Raw genomic sequence first — 20266 nt, forward strand, 5'->3', positions numbered from 1 at the left:
CACATTATTCCAAATGTGGTCTCACCAGCATTCTATATAGCGGGATCATAATCTCCCTCTTCCTGCTTGTTATTCCTCTAGCTATGCAGCCAAGCATCCTACTTGCTTTCCCTACTGCCTGACTGCACTGTTCACCCATTTTGAGACTGTCAGAAATCACTACCCCTTTTATTCTTTGGCTAGTTTTGAACTTCAGTTGAGCTCATTTCAATTTTTTAAATTTAACCCAAGCACTTGTTTTGACTTTCTTTTGTTAATGACTTTACTCCATTTCTTCTATGATTTTTTTTTATTTACAGCAGATCTGTGTGACCCAATTTCACCCATCTGAATTCACTAATCACCAGAATGTAGTCACTCTTGACATTTCTGTCCATCAATAGCAAGATTTCCATGATCCATAATATACATAGACTTCAGCAAGGTATTCAACAAAATAGACCATAATGTAGTCCACATGGAGAGAAGTAAGCAGTGGGTCTGTCTTAGGCCGAGTACTCTTCAATATCTTATTCATTCATTCATTCATTCATTCATTCATTCATTCATTCATTATTAGAGTTGTATGCCACCCCTCTCTTCATAAACAACGTAGATGTGGGAATAGAAGGGGAACGTACCAAATTTGCAAATGACACTAAGCTGGCAGGAATAGAAGCTAGGCTCAAGATCTAGATGGGCCCTATCTAACAAAATAAAATTTAATGTTCAAAAAAGTCCTATGCTTATGTAAAAAAAAAACCAAAAGTATACATATAAACTGGGTAAAACAAGGCTTAACAGTAGTGACTGTGAGAGGGATCTTGGAGTTCTAGTGTACAACCAGCCAAACATGAGCTAGCAGTGAGCAGCGACAGCCAAAAAAGCCACTGCAATCCTAAATTGCAGAAATAAGGAGGAACTTTCTGACAGTGAGAACAATCAACCAATGGAACAACTCACCTTTCGAAGCTATGGGAGCTTCATCACTTCAGACTTTCAAGAAGAGATTGGACTGCCCTTTCTCAGAAATGGTGTAGGTCTCCTGCTTCAGTGGGCGGTTGGACTAAATGACTTACAAGGTCTCTTCCAACTCTTTTAATTTGTTAATCTATTAATTCATGATTCTGACATGCAAAATTCTATATCTATTGTCTGTTTGTCTGTCTGTCTGTCTATCTATCATCTTTCATCTATCTCTTTAACATCTATATCATCCATCCATCCATCCATCCATCTATCTATCTATTGTGGATATTTTTTTCATACAAAAGACAAATAATTTGTGAATCAATCCTTCATTACTATATTTTAAAACTACAGAACTCCCACCCCTTTTACCTTTAGTATAATTTAATTTGTTTCAGAAATATTTAAAGTGCAAAGATGTATACAGAAAAATGATGGGGGGGGGGAAATGACATTAATTGTCATACGTTACCTGGGGAATCTTGTAGATATCCAGCAGAATTGCCATATCAATTGAAGTAACAGAATCTAGACCACCAATCACTGCAAGGAGTTTATTCTTCATGTTACAGTTGTAATTTGGGGAAAAATTTTCTAGTGTATATGTTAGGAGCATGGTGGAATAAAATGTCCATTTTGCATCATAGTAATTGTCATAAATATGGAATCCCAAGGTTATATTGTGTAATATCTGAGAATTTTCATTTATCTCTTTTTCTGCAAAGGCCAAAGCCAGGATGTGCTGGTAATTCATTGAAAATATTCTAGAATGAATAAAGTGTATCAGGTAATAGTTTGCAATTCTAAAATTTAAAATTTAATTTAATGAATTAAATTCATTCTTATTTAATATATGTATGGCACTTTGAGAGAGATATTCCCCATACTGTAAAATATTATAGATTCAAATTCTTATTTTTTTATTATATGTAATAATTAATATCCTAAAAGTGACTTTTTAAAATAAGTATTGATGGAGGAAAAAAGGAAGTAAAATCAAGCAGAATGAACCTCTATTTACTGCAAAACTGAATGGGGTTGAATTTTTGAATGCTGAATACTTGGCTCTGTGAACTGAATGGTACTGCATTTTAAACCTGAAGAAAAAAAAATTGTCCTGCTACACAGATAAATAAATAAGAAATCTGACTCAAGGAATGGGGATTAATAATGAAAATAGACTGAAAGGACAAGTAAATGCCAAAGACAAAGGAAAAAGAATCATAATGAAAAATGTTATGTTTCAAAAATTAGGAGAAGAAATCAAAACTATAGTCTACCCTTCTGTGGTGAAAAATATTGTTTAAACCTATGATATCAGAGCCACTTGTGGTGAACATATCTTATCTTTTTAAAAATTGAATTATTTTCTTCTGCACAGGGGAAAATGTAGCGATCAAATTTATGCGTAAATCTAAAAACCACTGCATAACCAAAGTTCCCTTAATTATACTAATATATCTTCCTACCTAATGTAATTTGGTAGCCCACTAAGGATAAAGAAGATAACAAAGAAAAATGAATTCCTTACGTAAATTCCTCAGGCACAACTGGTGGAGGTTCCTTTATGAAATCCTTGGCATAGGAGAGAAAGATTCCATGAGATACAATGCCACCAATGATGAGGTCTCCAGAATGATGATAGCTATGAAGTGGGTGTTCTGGATACCATACCTTACATTTCACTGTATGAGCTTCATGTGTCATATATGGAAGCAGAGTTAAGAGATGTACTGCTCCTACTAACACCCTGAATTCAAGTGTTAAAATCTCCTTTCTGCAGGTTCTTCTCTCTCTCCACAAAGAGGTCATTAAAATGTCCATTGATTTAGCAGTATACAAATAGAATGAAAATAGAATGAATGGAAATAGAATGAATTATGCTTTTTATTATTCCCATATTAAATAATTTTCCAGACAATTTAAATCTCCAAATATTGAGTACAAGGGATCATATCTATGGATAGATATGTCATATTTTTATATCACTCATCTCCTTCAAAGACGAACACATATCCCAATCCATACCTCAAATGCCAGGACTTATATTTATTCAATATTTCATTGACTGTTTCTGAACATTGTTATTTGCAATTTTACATCAGTTAATTTAATTATATATATTATGCCAGTTGGGGAAATGGAAATTGTTTATTATTTCTTATGAAATTCCGTGTGGAATACCTACAGTATATCTTTATCTTTATATCTATTTATCTTTCTATATATTTTAAAGTTCATTCTTCATCCATTGTTCAGAGTGAGTATTATATCCAAAGTATTTTGCCCATTATTCATCCTCTGTTTCATTTTCATTAAAAATTCAATATATTTTAGCAGTATTATAATTAAATTCTCCTTGAGACAAATTTAACCAATTGGCATAGGCTAATTTTTCTTGATTTTTTTCTTGAACACCACTGTAAAATTCTCCAAGGTCCTCCAAAAACATATGAACTTTTGACAGTAATACTCTAATAAAAGGCCAAAACTACTACATCTGCACCCAAAATATTTTTCTGAGATTGTTCAGCTCTGATATCAAAATAATAATGTACATATGGGGGAACTGATATAACCTTTAGCCCCAGCACTTGAGGATAACTGAATCAATCTCCACAATCATCATATATCTTGATGTGCAGGCAGATTGTAATAAATAATGAACAACCACATCGTGAAAATTCCAACTTGAATTAAGAAGCCATATTAAAATGCAGAATAACTCAGTCCTTTCTCTAATTGCTGCTTCATCTTCCTTCCTGGTTTGGTCGTTATTAAAGCCAGGACTTCTATCGTGGTTTTGACAAGAACATAATAATAATAATAATAATAATAATAATAATAATAATAATAATAATAACAACAACAACAACAACAACAAACAACAACAACACAGAAACCTATTGCAACTTTGATAGTTTTACTAGGAGGTTAATATGGTTAATGATATGAGCAGGTATTGAAATTTCCGAGGACAATGGGATCACGCTACCCATTTCTTTTTCTCATTGGGTACCAAGTTCTTCTGAAAATTTGCATACTAGGAAAATATTTCTTCCTTTTAACATCTGATTGTAAGTAATGTACTGAGGACAAATGCAGTTGATAAAGTGCTTTTAGAAAGAGACTGGCAGAACAGTGATAAAATCCAAAGGGTAAGAATTCTAAAGGGTGGAAAGAATCCTTTCTTTCTTTCTTTCTTTCTTTCTTTCTTTCTTTGTTTGTTTATTTATTTATTTATTTATTTATTTATTTATTGAGAACTGAGTGTCTGGTTTGGTTAATTATGACTTGTCATGTCTGGAGATGTGATAAGAAGAGCAATTGATTTTACCTGTATTGTGATATGAAACAGTCAAGAATCCAAAGGAGAAGGGATCAGAAGTTATAAACACCAAAATACCAAAAATATTGTTTTTAGTGTTTCAAAATGAAGAAGAATGGAAAGAAAAAGGCATGGTCCTCTTAGGCCACATCTTTTTCAGTCCACATATAAGGATTATGTGGTTGAGTGCATGCTTAGACAATGAAGTGACACATGTGTCTCCCTATCCCTGAAATCTATAACTGTCTACCAGAGAGAAGAAAGAGGAGAAAAAGGTGTAATATTTAATAAACTGTAACACTATATTTAAAATTGTATTCTTAACATAATGAAAGGAAACCATTGTATGGCTGCAGAAAAATATATTTATTTGTATTCTACTTCTCCAAAAGTCCAATGAGGACTTTTTTCAGAGTCTTCCAAATGCAGTCTACCAACTATTTTAAAAATTGACTGTATTTTTTTAAACACTCTAAGAAGATAAATATCAATTCTTAAAATACTTGAATAACTATGCAAAACAAAATGGCACTGATAATATATGCTAATTATCCAACTATGGAGGGATCCTGTAGGATTTGAGAAGTAGTTTGTTATGAATCACTGAGTCAAAGGCTTTGCAGAAGTCAATGTAAATTGCATCTATAGATTTGCTAATATTTAAACTCTGTGAAGTGTGTATTCCAAAGAAAACCTAGTACTTAATTTCTGCAGTTCCTTATTTCTCCATATTCTCCTATTTTTGTTGATGCTTATCAGAGCCAAGTAAATGAGGAAAGACTAATTAATTAAATAATCATTCAGGCAAGAGATTCAAATGCAATGCAATTACTTTTGCTGAAAAACAGTTGATGCAAACCAGAAAATTTAAAACCAAGCAAACTTATATATAGAATTCTGTTATAAAACAACTAGACAATTCATAAATATTTTGTACCTTCAGTTAATGTGGGATTGGAATAATTACACTGGTCAACACAAAAAAATAATCAGCAAGGGTAATATGTCTGTTTTATATGCTTAGTTTTGCTCCATCACATAAAGTTTCTGATATAGAAGCATTTTTGTCATTATGTTGTATCTACATTTTCAATGTATATGGGTTTTCTATGTTATTCCCATAAAATATCAATGTCAATATCAACCTGGTTTGAAATCACTTCACAGGTGTGTTGTTTTGGGGGGAAATAGGAGAAGGAAGATCTATTGGATATATTCACTGCCTTAAATTATTTGTAAAATAATAAAGGTGGGATACAAATAAATAAATGAAAAATTTTGTAATAATGTTATGCATTTTATAAATTAATGAGCTGCTCTTTGTCAGTAGCAGCTTTTCCAAACATGGTTTCTTCCAGATGTAGTAGATTACAACTGCCTTAAATTCTCTAAATTTTGTAATGGTATGTGGGAATGACCTTGGGAGAAAGGGTGAAGTGACACAATCCAATAAAATGAATGAATGGCCTCTTTGAAGAACTGAATCAAGAGTACTTTGTTGCAGATTGGCGATTGTTTGTTGACTCATCCCAGAGATGTTTGAAAACTGTGTTGCTTCACAATGGAAATATGAAACCATCACTCCTTATTGCTCACTCATGTCATCTAAAGGAAAGTTATGAAAATCTATCAGTTGTTTAGGATTCTATACAATATAAGCATCATCAATGGAATATCAGTGGAGATTTGAAAGTGATTGGTCTGCTAATGGGAATGTAAGGAGGTTTCACAAAATATTGTTACTTCTTGTGTTTATGGGACAGTAGAAATATAGCAGAGTATAATGTTTGACATGATTGGGGACAGAGAAATATCTATGCTCCAGGTAGACACAATATACAGCATAATCCTTTAGTTACTCTAACAAAAATCTTTCTTCCTCTATTACATATAAAGTTGGGATTGATGAAAAACTTTGTGAAAGCCATGGCAAAGACAAATTCAGAATTGTTCCAGTACATTTCACAGAAATTCTCCAGCATTTCACCAGCAAAACTGAAGAGTATTTGTTAGTCCTCACATCACAGAGTTTATGAGAGATTATGTGTTTGAAGGAATTAAATGATAAGGCATTGAGAGCTTGGAAAAGCTTCAAGTGGATCTGTGAAAACTTCTTAGGAAAAAATAAATCTCCAGAATATGTTGAAGGTGTGAAAAACTGTAAATGCAAACCAGTGTCTTGGATGTTGCATGTCTCTGAAAATGCACTTTTTACATTCACATTTAGATTTCTTCCCTCCAAATTTTGGGGATGTAAGCGATGAACAAGATGAGTGGTTTCACCGGGACATTAAAGTAATGGAACACCGCTACCAGGGTTTTTGGAATAACTCAATGATGGCATATTCCTGTTGGATGTTATATAGGACAACCCTGAAAAATCTAATCAACAATAGTCTAATGTCAAGCACTTTTAACTTTTGCTCATATTTTGGTTTCTATTTTGCATGTAAAATTATTTTGGCTCAATAAAAACTGTTTTGCAAGTTCAAGCATATTTTTCTGATATGTAGATTACTGTTTTCTTAATGTCGCTAATATATTTCTTATACCTTATAATAATGATGCTGTTCCATGGAAACTCTACCTGCTACAGAAAAACTATATACATTTTTGAAATCAGAACAAAAAATGATTCAAAAAGTACAAGGACAACTGCAATGGTTACAAAAAAGTTTTTTTTGTAGACCTGTGTTATTTATGAAATTAACAATCCTATAAATTGAGAACTTTTCAAAATGAAAATTGTATTTCTAACATTGAATCTTTCTTTCATATTCTTCTTAGCAGTTCCTTATGGTTCATTTGAGGCCTCAGAACAATAATGTAAAATTTGGGGAGAAAAATGCAACCCAGAATTCCAGCACTGGAAGATAAAATAGAAAATATCTCCACAGCTACTGAGTATTTTCCTTTGGAGCTCAGATAGGAAGGAACAAAAGCTAACCAAACACTACAGAAGACCAACATGCTGAAAGTGATGAACTTTGCTTCATTGAAACTATCACGTAACTTCCGGGCAAAAACAGCCACCGTGAAACATGCAACAGCCAAGAAGCCCAGGTAGCCCAGCACAGAGTAAAACATGAGTACAGTCCCTTCATTACATTCCAATACAATTTGTTTAGGCATTGAATTAATGTCAGCATTTGGGAATGGAGGGCAGTTTATTAACCACATGGCACAGATGTGTATTTGAATGAGAGAACAGGAAATTACAATAGAATTGACCAGTCTTCTTCCCACCAACTTTCTCAACCTAGATCCTGGTTTCGTAGCCATGAATGCCAAAACCACAGTGATTGTTTTGGCCAGCACACAAGAAAGAGCCACTGAGAACACAATGCCAAAAGTAATTTGTCGAAGGAGACATGTTACCTTTTGGGGGATGCCAATGAATAACAGTGCACTAAGAAAACATAGCAGAAGAGAGAAAAGGAGACTGTAGGTGAGGTTTCTATTATTGGCTTTGACAATGGGAGTGTTGTGGTGTTTTATAAATGCTCCAAGCATCAAAGCTGTTATCAAAGAAAATAAAAGGGCAAGAAAAGTTAAACTGATCCCCAAATATTCCTCATAAGATAAGTAGGTTACAGTTTTAGGAATACAAAAATCTTGGCTGTTGCTTGGATATTTTCCAGCTTCACAGTTGTAGCAGTCATTAATATCTGAAATAGGGAATCAGTTTCACATAGTTATAAAATATATGTTACTATTATAATCACAAATGAGCAAACCCAGCTTTTGTTACAACACCGAAAATTATTCCACATGGTGAACAGGATACTGAATAAACTTAAGCTGATTCTAGATTTTTTTTAAAAAAAGGAACAGTTTAAAGCCTTAAACTTTCAAAAGCATTATGAAAAAATTCTGAATTTATTAAAGAATGATAAAATAAGAAGACACTTTCCATTTTCAATTACTAAGCAAAGAAGCAACGAGAAAGAAGCAACCACATTTGATAAGGCTGTTAGGTTATTCTGATACCCATAACAAGATTGTGAGGTGAACCTTTAAATTTAGATGAATATACTATAAAATTGAACATGCATAAAAAATGCAAAATGACCCACATGGGCTTGAAAGACAGTTTTTCAGTAGAACAATTAAAGACTGAATACACCAATTATTACATCAATCAAGAAGAAAACCTTCTGCACACAACAGTCACATGCACCTTCTATAATTTTGCAAACAACCAACTCAAAGATTTAAGATACATCCCATCTCTCAAAGGACCAAATGATAAAGAGTATAATGATGAAGTCATTAAACATTTAACACATTCTTCGGCTCTGTCTTTCCAAACAGCAATGGCTCATGCTCAATATTTCCTAGTCGCATAACAATAATAATAATAATAATAATAATAATAATAATAATAATAATAATTTATTTGATTTGTATGTCACCCCTCTCCAAAGACTCAGAGCGGCTGAGTCAACAAACAACTGCAACAAGTCGATTTTACAGAAGATAATGTTGGAAAAGCATTATATAATCTAAAACTATATCCATTGGATCTGACAATCTATGTGCATATTTCTTTTTAAAGCTCTTCGCGACCATAGCTGAACCTCTAAGCATAATTTCTGGAAAATCCTTCACAACTAGCCTCTTACCTAACACAGTCATCCAATTCTTTTATAAAGGGAGATCCAAGTAACATTGAAAATTACAGACCAATCTCTTTATGTTGCATCACCTGCAAAGTCATGGAATCAATCATAAATCAATCCATTATGTTCCATCTAGAAACTACTTTCTAACAAACAACTTGGTTTCAGAAGAAAAATATCCTGTAACCTACAACTCCTACACTGCAAATCATATGGATTACATGACTCAAGGTAAATCAATAGATGCAATTTACATCGATTTTTGTAAAGCCTTTAATTCATTAGTACATGACAAACTACTTCGGAAACTAAAATCTTATGGCATTTCTGGTCCTCTTCCTGATTAGTTGACTATGTTCTAGTCAAACAGACAACAAATAGTTAAAATAGGGAGTTCCCTATTAAATCCTGCACCTGTCAACAGTGGGGTCCCTCAAGGCAGCATTCTAGGACCAGCACTATTAATTCTATACAAAAATGATATTTATGATCATATCATAAGCAACTGCATTCTCTTTGCCGACAATGTTAAATTATTCATGACCACCAAAAATACTTCTACCCTTCAAAAAGGCCTAAACCATGTACCACAATGGTCTGATAACTGGCAACTACAAATCTCAACCAAAAAATGGTCTCGCTTACACACTGGCAAAAATAATCAGAACATAATACGGGGGTACCTCTACTTAATAATTTAATTTGTTCAGTGACCAGGTTCTTAAGTAGAAAAGTTTGTAAGTAGAAGCAATTCCCATAGGAATCAATGTAAAACAAATAATGCGTGTAAACCCATTAGGAAAGAAATAAAGGCTCAGAATTTGGGTGGGACGAAGAGGAGGAAGAAGAGGAAGAGGACAGTCGCTGCCCAGAGCGAAGGGAGCATTTCTTTTCTCTGGGTGCTGGCAGAGGTTTACTCCCTCTGCAAGTGCCCAGAGAAAGGAAAATGCTTTGTTTGCTCTGGACTGACAAAGCCTTCTTAAGCGCCACTGAAAGGCTCCTCTGGCAGCCCAGAAAAGCCTGAGATGGCCAGGATTAAAGGGGGAATGGTAGGAAACTGGCCAGGCCTTCGTGCCATTGTCAAATTTCTTGGGAAATTTTTCTGGGCTCAGGTTTTTAAGTAAAAAATGGTTCTTAAGAAGAGGCAAAAGAATCTTGAACAACCAGTTCTTATCTAGAGACATTCTTAAGTAGAGGCATTCTTAAGTAAAGGTACCACTGTATACAAGCTTGGAGGTCACAACCTTGTATATGACACTCACTCTGTCAAAGACCTTGGAATACTCATATCTAATGATCTAAGTACCAGAGCCCATTGTAACTACATTGCCAAAAAGTCATTCAGAGTTATTAATCTAATCTTGTGTAGCTTCTTCTCTGGCAATATTATACTACTAACCAGAGCTTACAAAACATTTACTAGACCAATTCTCAAATACTGCTCACCTATTTGGAACCTGCACTGCATATCAGACATTAATACAATTGAGAGAGTCCAGAAATATTTCACAAGAAATGTTCTCCACTCCTCTGCTCACAACAGAATTCCTTATACCACGAGACTTGAAATTTTGGACTTAAATAGCTTAGACCTTTGTTGGCTTCAATTTGATCTAAATGTAGTTCATAAAATCATCTACGACAATGTCCTACCTGTCAATGAATATTTCAGCTTTCACTACAACAATACACAAGCACACAATAGATTCAAATTCAATGTAAACCACTCAAAATTCGACTGTAGAAAATACAAATTCAGCAACAGAGTGATCAATGCACTAGTGGAATGCACTACCTGACTCTGTGGTTTCTTCCCCAAACCACCAAAACTTTAATGCTAAAGGTAACAGTCTAAGGTTAGCTACCCCATTCTGTAGTAAGTTTCATCTAAACTATTCGGTATAGTTCTTATTAGTTTAAAAAAAAATATTTTAATGTCTCTGTAATCCCTTGCACTGGAGTGGAGTTGGATTGAACTCACAGCCTCCAGCTTGTGAAGCGAGAGCTCCACTGTAGACCACTGCATCACTCTTATAGTTTTTATTAGTACATCCATAAAATGATATTATAGGACTAAAAAAGATACAAAATAGGACAACCTTTTTTTGTAGGGAGTCTGAACAAATTCTCTTCAAGGGAAAAGTATAGTATCATGGATTGTAACTCAGAACAAAGATAGATAAAGAAGGACGTGCTTAACAACTACCGTCCAGTCTCCAACCTTCCCTTTATGGGGAAGGTTGTCGAGAAGGTGGTGGCACTCCAGCTCCAGCGGTCCTTGGAAGAAGCCGATTATCTAGGTCCTCAGCAGTCGGGATTCAGGCCCGGCTACAGCACAGAAACTGCTTTGGTCGTGTTGATGGATGATCTCTGGCGGGCCCGGGACAGGGGCCTGTCCTCTGTCCTGGTGCTTCTTGACCTCTCAGCGGCTTTTGATACCATCGACCATGGTATCCTTCTGCGCCGGCTGGAGGGGTTGGGAGTGAGGGGCACTGTCCTTCAGTGGTTCTCCTCCTACCTCTCTGGTCGGTCGCAGTCGGTGTTAGTGGGGGGTCAGAGGTCGACCTCCAGGTTTCTCCCTTGTGGGGTGCCTCAGGGGTCGGTCCTCTCCCCCCTACTATTTAACATCTACATGAAACCCCTGGGTGAGATCATCCAAGGGCATGGGGTGAGGTATCATCAATATGCCGATGATACCCAGTTATACATCTCCACCCCATGTCCAGTCAGCGAAGCAGTGGAAGTGATGTGCCGGTGCCTGGAGGCTGTTGGGGCCTGGATGGGTGTCAACAAACTCAAACTCAATCCAGACAAGACGGAGTGGCTGTGGGTCTTGCCTCCCAAGGACAATTCCATCTGTCCGTCCATTACCCTGGGGGGAGAAACATTGATCCCCTCAGAGAGGGTTCGCAACTTGGGCGTCCTCCTCGATCCACAGCTCACATTAGAGAAACATCTTTCAGATGTGGCGAGGGGGGCGTTCGCCCAGGTTCGCCTGGTGCATCAGTTGCGGCCCTATTTGGACCGGGAGTCACTGCTCACAGTCACTCATGCCCTCATCACCTCGAGGTTCGACTACTGTAATGCTCTCTACATGGGGCTACCTTTGAAAAGTGTTCGGAAACTACAGATCGTGCAGAATGCAGCTGCGAGAGCAATCATGGGCTTTCCCAAATATGCCCATGTCACACCAACACTCCGCAGTCTGCATTGGTTGCCGATCAGTTTCCGGTCACAATTCAAAGTGTTGGTTATGACCTATAAAGCCCTTCATGGCACCGGACCAGAATATCTCCGGGACCGCCTTCTGCCGCACGAATCCCAGCGGCCAGTTAGGTCCCACAGAGTGGGTCTTCTCCGGGTCCCGTCAACGAAACAATGCCACTTGGCGGGGCCCAGGAGAAGAGCCTTCTCTGTGGCGGCCCCGGCCCTCTGGAACCAACTCCCCCCAGAGATTAGAACTGCCCCTACCCTCCTTGCCTTTCGTAAGCTACTCAAAACCCACCTCTGCCGCCAGGCATGGGGGAATTAAGACTTCTTCCCCCCCCCTAGGCTGATATAACTGTATGTATGGTATGTTTGTACGTATGTTGGTTTTATACATTTAGGGGTTTTAAGTTAGTTTTTAGTATTGGATTTTTTACTGTATATTGTTCATGTATATTGTTCATGACTGTTGTTCGCCGCCCCGAGTTTTCGGAGAGGGGCGGCATATAAATCCAATAAATTGAATTGAATTGAATGATAGAGATAGATAAAATTGTACATGATACATAGAGCATCAGAAGCTTTTTTCCCCTTTCTGAGTATTAAAAGTTGCAGGAAAATAAATCAATAATAAATAAAAAGGATTTTAATGCACAACATATAGCTAAATTTTGAATATGAATCAGATATTTTTATGACTACCAACATAGAAGTTTTGAAAAAAAAATGAAAAAAAAATTAGATTATCATTGTCAAGTATCTTGACAGCTTGCTATCTCTTAAATCATTGACCAATGTCTTTAAAATCAACCGCTAGGAAGAAATAATAGCAGGGGTTTTCCACATGTATAATACCAGATGTAGATAAGGGGCATACATAAGTGCACTGGTGTGCCTTTCGTCCCCTGTCCAATTGTCTTTCCTTTCTCTCACTTATCATATATATTCTCTTCCTTTCATATATCCTCTCCTCTAAGTTCACTTTTACCCTTATATATACTGTATTACTACATGTCTACTTTTCTTCCTATGTATTTGTGTATTGGACAAATGAATAAATAAAATAAATAAAATTTGATTAATTACTATATGACACAGAACTATGTGTATTAAGCTTGACCCTAAATGACTATTTTGGGAGACAGTTTCTTTTATGGTGTTCCATTTAAACAAAAGGGAGAAAATATATTATTTTATAATAAGTGTTTTTAAAAGCATATTCTATTGCTCAGAGGTATGAACATGACTTTGGACAATGACAGTAAAAGGAACTTTTATTTTCCCAAACATTCAGCAATTGGCAGTGTACCAGTGTACATAGTTTAATTATTCTTTCCAACCCTCTCTCTTTACCTTGCTCCTGTGAAATTTTTCCTTCAGGACATGGGGTACAGATGTAGCAACAAAATGGCTCTCCTTCTTTCACTTTCTTTCTTGTTCCAGGATTGCAATTCTCACTGCATAGAGAAAGAGGTTGTGCCTAAATACATGAAAAGGGAGATTATCACCTACAACATAAGGGTTTAAGTTGTGAAAGATCTTTCATACATTACCAACACATCATGAAAGTTCTGCTTGATAACTTATATTACCTAGGGAATAATGCATCTTCTGAGTAGCTTGAGTGTTGAACAATGTTTCCTAAACACATCTTTGACTTGTCTATTTACTAGAGCATAATATGCAACTACTGTATAATCAAGCTCTGAATTCCAATCTCATATGTAATCACAATAACCTAAATGATACTAGCTTATATTTTGTGACCTATATTATACCACTTTCATTCATAATTAATTAAATATTTTCACTGCATGAATTGATCAAACAACAACACATAAAATCCATAGTAAAATCAAAGCCATGAAACAAGAATTATTATCGACCCTGAAGAAGATGAAAGTGGTTTTTAAATTGGAGAAAATAACATAAATAACCCTACATTTAGCAAAAAGGGGTCCTGAAGGTCTTCCAGTCCAGTCGCCTGCTCAGGCAGGAAATCCTATAGTATTTTTGACAAATGGTTGTCCAATCTCTTCTTAAAAACTTCAAGGATTGGAGCATTCATAATTTCTGGAGGCAAGTTGTTCCATTGATTAATTAGTCTGTCAGGAAATTGCTCTTTAGTTCTAGGTTGCTTCTCTCCTTGATTAGTTTCCATCTGTTGCTTCTTGTCCTGCCTTCGGGTGCTTTGGAAAATAAATTAACCCCCCTCTTCTTTATGGAAGCCTGTTTGGGTTTAGAATGGGTTGACTCCCTTTTCTTTATGGCAGCTCCCCCTCCATTTTTTGTGATAGTCCCTAACTATTTGTTTTAATTTAGAATATACCGAAGAATATAAAACAGTTGTATTAAGATTTTTGATAAGTGTTCATTGAGATCTCCCAATATATATTTGATGAGAGCTAGAAACTTACCTGATTAAACCATCTGTGCCATGTTATAGCATCCTCACTGATGGTGAAGGTTTGTTCTGAAACAATCCCAGGATTCAACCACCCAACTTTCACTCTGTAAAATGACTGATTGGAAGAAATGACCCAGTTGATCAGATCAATTCCTGCCACTAACTCCCCATTGTGGTCAAAAGAAATTTGGTCACCAGCACTGTTATTAAAAGATACAATTTTCAGATAATAATGGAGCTATATGGAAAAGTGAAATGGAAAGAATTTATAAATTGGTTCCCTTTGGACACAACTTGTACACAGTATTGGACTTTACACATTGATATTTGCTGTAGATAGGTAAAATGGAAACATTTTTAATTGCTATATAGAACTGAACAAAGCTTATTTTTATATACTACAATATTGTACCATATCAATAGCACTTAGACTAGTGGTAGGTTTCGCTTATCTTTGCTATCGGTTCAGGAATGGGAGCATGCACACACAAAGCTTCTGTGCATGCACAGAATGTCCATGATGATGTCCAGGCAGGTGGGCAGAGCCAAGGTAAACTGGTAGAAACCCATCACTGACTTAGATATGTACCATTTCACAGTGTTAAAGAATTTAAGATATCCACAGAGCTAATTAAGAAATAGTGAAAAGTATACTCTGCTTTCAAGGGGCATGTTGTATGAGCAGTTAAGATGCTGGGCTTGTGGACCAGAAGGTTAGCAGTTCAAAAATCTAAATACTGCATGGTAAAGTGAGCTTCTATTATTTGCTTCAGTTTCTGCTAACTTAGCAGTCTGAAAACATGTAAAGTCTTTAAATGTGTAAATAAATAAAAGATAACATATTTAAATTGGACTTAATTATTAGTGAATTCATTGACATCCATTTAACTTTCAAGGCAGCAATACAGAAACAATCTCTATTGCCTTCTCTTTAGATATTTTAATTTAATTTAATTTATTTGATTTATAAGCCACCCAACTCCTTCTGGACTCTTTACCAGATTTTTTTTTCCATTTTCCATTCTAGCCAACAATCTTCAAACTTTTTATTTTTTTCCACCCAAATTCAATTGAGATCCACATCCAGTTAGTTTTTCAATATCAATCAAGGTGAGTTAGGTGCTGCCATCTGAATAGGTTTATAACTAACTTTATTAATATTAAATCTGAAATCATAAATTGCAAAAAAAAAAAAAATCTCAATTCAATTTCAGATCATAGCACAATAACAGGGGGGAAATGAGAAAAGGACATTGACCAAAGAATCTTCTTCAGAATGAAGAAATTTTCAACAACCACAAAGTACCCGATTGACAAGAACTTTTAAAAAAATGATCAAAGGAATATTGTTTCATCCGAAAGTCAGATAGTTTGTTATGGTGATTGTTATTGATTGGGAATTATGAATGTTATTACTGAATATTTCTGAATAGCACTATGATAGTGAAAGCTACTTTAATTAATTACCTGCTGTAATAACAAAATATGAGATTTTGGTCCTCTTCTATCCATCATTATTCTGTGTTTAAGCCTATATGAGGTTACAGCATGTAATGCATGAGCCACAGCATAAATAGCATTGTAGATGCTATAGCTATGGCCAGTCATTTTCATCTCAAACAAAGTACCAGGAAGAGTCTTTAACTTCTCTCCAATGCAAAAATTATTCTGTACCTCATCCACAGTTGTATTGGGAAGAGAATACATAAAAGAATGTTCCCAAACATCCCTTATAAAACCATCTTCTTTTGTGTTGGAAGGATTTATATTCTCAACAAATGGCTCAAAATCTGATAGCTCACTGGAGCGAATCGTGAAGGACAGAGCACCATGGAGTATGTCTGTATTCCAAGTTCTCTGATAGGCAAAAGAAACAAGTTCTATCTGTCCGACCATAATCCACACCTTACCTATTGGCATACTTGTCTTTTCTTCTTCCAGTTCTAGATATGGCAACCATCGCAAATATGCTACTGTGTAAGATTCTCCATATAATACAACTACAGTGGCTTTGCTTCTCATCATATTATAATATGTTTCTATTATTTGGTATACTAAGTCTGTTTTGACTTCACATACCAATGGAAATCTTTCAATAAAGGCAAAGCATATGGAGTGCTTTGAAAACAATGGAATCACTGTTTGAATAAATATTTCTCCATTATAATCATCCATAGCAATAAGACCAATCCATGTCCAACGAAAGTGTAGAACTAATGAGAGAACACCCACGTGTTGAAGTCCTTCTTTTGGGGCCATCTGGTAGAAGAAAAAGCCTGGAGCTTTGTTAGTTGCCATTGGAAGAATGCCATATGTGAGCTAAAATCAGAAGTAAAGAGAGAAGGAATAGGCAACAATATGTCAGTGTAATAGTTTAAAGCCGATTATCTAGGTCCCCAGCAGTCGGGTTTCAGGCCCGATTACAGCACGCAAACTTCTTTGGTCGCGTTGATGGATGATCTCTGGCGGGCCCGGGACAGGGGTTTATCCTCTGTCCTGGTGCTTCTTGACCTCTCAGAGGCTTTCGATACCATCGACCATGGTATCCTTCTGCACCAGCTGGAGGGGTTGGGGGTGGGAGGCACTGTTCTCCAGTGGTTCTCCTCCAACCTCTCCGGTCGGTCGCAGTCAGTGTTAGTGGGGGGTCAGCGGTCGATTCCAAGGTCTCTCCCTTGTGGGGTGCCTCAGGGGTCAGTCCTCTCCCCCCTGCTATTTAATATCTACATGAAACCACTGGGTGAGATCATCCAAGGGCATGGGGTGAGGTATCATCAGTACGCTGATGATACCCAGCTCTACATCTCCACCCCATGTCCAGTCAACGAAGCAGTGGATGTGATGTGCCAGTGTCTGGAGGCTGTTGGGGCCTGGATGGGTGTCAACAGACTCAAACTCAACCCAGATAAGATGGAGTGGCTGTGGGTTTTGCCTCCCAAGGACAATTCCATCTGTCCTTCCATTACCTTGGGGGGGGGAAACTATTGACCCTCTCGGAGAGGGTCCGCAACTTGGGCATCCTCCTCGATCCACAGCTCACATTAGAGAACCATCTTTCAGCTGTGGCGAGGGGGGCGTTTGCCCAGGTTCGCCTGGTGCACCAGTTGCGGCCCTATCTGGACCGGGACTCACTGCTCACAGTCACTCATGCCCTCATCACCTCGAGGTTCGACTACTGTAATGCTCTCTACATGGGGCTACCTTTGAAAAGTGTTCGGAAACTTCAGATCGTACAGAATGCAGCTGCGAGAGCAGTCATGGGCCTACCTAGGTATGCCCATGTTTCACCAACACTCCGCAGTCTGCATTGGTTGCCGATCAACTTCCGGTCATAATTCAAAGTGTTGGTTATGACCTTTAAAGCCCTTCATGACACTGGACCAGAATATCTCCGAGACCGCCTGCTGCCGCACGAATCCCAGCGACCGATTAGGTCCCACAGAGTGGGCCTTCTCCGGGTCCCGTCAACTAAACAATGTCGGTTGGCGGGCCCCAGGGGAAGAGCCTTCTCTGTGGCGGCCCCGGCTCTCTGGAACCAACTCCCCCCAGAGATTAGAACTGCCCCTACTCTCCTTGCCTTTCGTAAGCTCCTCAAGACCCACCTGTGTCGTCAGGCATGGGGGAACTGAGACATCTCCCCCGGGCATATACAATTTATGAATGGTATGTGTGTATGTATGTGTGTTTAGAAAATGGGGTTTTTAAAATGTTTTTAGTAGAAATTTAGATTTGTTGTAAACTGTTTTTTTCACTTTGTTGTGAGCCGCCCCGAGTCTGCGGAGAGGGGCGGCATACAAATCTAAATAAACAAACAAACAAACAAACAAACAGTGGTTCCCAACCTTTTTTTGGCCATGCCCCACCTAAGCATCTCTAAAATCCTGATCCCCCTTCCCCCGTGGCATATAATTCTTACTATTCAAAAAGTGAATTCCTAACTTGGTCTAAACCAGGTTCAAATTGCCCCTATTAAAATTCAAATCCCCCACCCATTAGGAACCAGGGGTTTCAAGTGTTCCAAATACATTTGAAAGGCTAAGCTCTCCTGCCATTTTTTTTCTTTTAGATTTTATCAAATTTGATGAAAAGTAATTTGTTTCAAAAACATATTTTAATAAAAAAGAAAATCTCAGTGGAATTGCCATGAGTGAAATGTAGTATACTGTATATGCATGGTCAAGGAAGCTATATATGGTGTGAAAATGTCTTGGAATCCTGATAGAAATATATTTTCAATTGTTTACCCTAAATTATAATGATACATATAATGTAGAAATTCCTTCCATTTTGGAAAAGCACTGCTGAAAAATTATTGCAGAGCTCTTTAGGAAAAATCTACCCAATTTCTCTGTCCCCAAATTGGTGGAACATTTTGAAACACTATCCATCCATCCCCTAGCTTAATTTCAAATGACTAAATATTGCATTACATCAAGAATTTTTTTCAAGCTTTGCTAAATACCCTGATTTTATTGTTCTCTGACAGGTCAGTTGATATTTTAAGGATTTGCATTTATTATAAATATTTCCCATTGTACAAATTCCTGACATTCATAAGCATGAAAAACCAAAACAAATCTTATAAAACTAGAATTTATATATCCTGGAAGGGGAGAAAAAATACATTTCCTGGATTTTCTAAATGGAAAAACTTAGCAAGGCATTTTTATTATAAACAGAGTGTGATCTCCATCCAATTTATCCTATTGCATCTTATAGATTTATCATTACCAGTGCTATAAATTAATTATAATTATAATTCATATATTTAACTTCAGATATGATAACTTCCATCAGTTCCTTAGCATTTAAGCAATTTATATTGGATGTACATCCACACACAATGTATACATATTAGTACATAGAGACATATAGCCATCCTTCTAGGAAACAGAAGTACCTTAGCAGACAAAGGCAATATGAACGAAACAGAACATTCTCTTGCAAATGTGCTACCTGTGGAATCTTGTAGAGACTCAAAATGGTGGCCACATCAAAGGAAGTTTGAGAATCAAGACCCCCAATTACTGCAGTAATTTTATATTGAATATCACACAAATAATTAGGGATAAATATCTGTAGTGTGTATATAAGGAGCATTGTAGAATAATAAGTCCATTTTGCATTTAAATAGCTGTCATAAATATGGAAAGACAAGGTGACATTTGGTAAAATCTGATTGTTTTCATTGATCTCCTTTACTGCAAATGCCACAGCCAGGATCTGCTGATAATATTTTGTCAGTATTCTAAAAGAAGAGTTGGATTTAGTACCATGAATACAATTCACATTTCATAAAAACATTATCATTACTTAAGGCTTTGTCTTTATCATTATTTATTTTAATATTTCAGGATTTCATTCCTTGAGAAAACCTTAGATTATACAATTATTACCAAAAATCTAAAGAACAACAAATATATATCTAGTCATATGGATCTTCAGAGCAAAATATTCTTTCAAATATTAGTAAAGACATTGTTTTAAACGAGGATGTACTAAACAAGATTTTTTAATATGATTCAAAACCACTAGAAAATGCTATTTAATCAAATCAGCTTTCTTCAAATTAGTAAAGTAACCATTTCCTCCTGATATCACTTTGGAATCAATAAGAAATAATATGAAATATGAACAAACAAATAAACATTTCATTTTGAACAGAAAAATAATAAGTATACCTTACTTAATCTCACTGAACAATGCAGGTAGAGGTTCCTCTGTGAAAGAAACAGGTGGAGAGACAATAAATATTTG

General features: G+C 36.4%; 1 protein-coding gene across 1 annotated transcript; it reads right to left on the bottom strand.

The window, feature by feature from the left end:
• Positions 1-7048: 7048 nt before the first annotated feature.
• On the bottom strand, positions 7049-16534 carry LOC139154106 (vomeronasal type-2 receptor 116-like). The gene is made up of 4 exons (XM_070728537.1): positions 15980-16534; positions 14523-14750; positions 13459-13585; positions 7049-7944 (listed from the first exon to the last, which is right to left on the bottom strand). The coding sequence occupies exons 1-4, from the start codon at positions 16532-16534 to the stop codon at positions 7049-7051; spliced, it is 1806 nt and encodes a 601-aa protein (XP_070584638.1).
• Between the last annotated feature and the right edge of the window lie 3732 nt (positions 16535-20266).

This window comes from Erythrolamprus reginae, chromosome Z (assembly GCF_031021105.1).
Source record: "Erythrolamprus reginae isolate rEryReg1 chromosome Z, rEryReg1.hap1, whole genome shotgun sequence".
In the NCBI taxonomy this organism is placed as follows: Eukaryota; Metazoa; Chordata; class Lepidosauria; order Squamata; family Dipsadidae; genus Erythrolamprus; species Erythrolamprus reginae.

What these genes read in the sequence shown, in the direction of transcription:
- LOC139154106 (XM_070728537.1), bottom strand. Translation starts at nt 16,534, where the DNA reads ATGAGAAGCAAAGCCACTGTAGTTGTATTATATGGAGAATCTTACACA. An exon ending in ATATTTTGTTATTACAGCAG is followed by an intron (nt 14,751 to 15,979) that starts GTAATTAATTAA and finishes TTTTCCATATAG; the next exon opens with CTCCATTATTATCTGAAAAT. An exon ending in GGCACAGATGGTTTAATCAG is followed by an intron (nt 13,586 to 14,522) that starts GTAAGTTTCTAG and finishes TCATGTATTTAG; the next exon opens with GCACAACCTCTTTCTCTATG.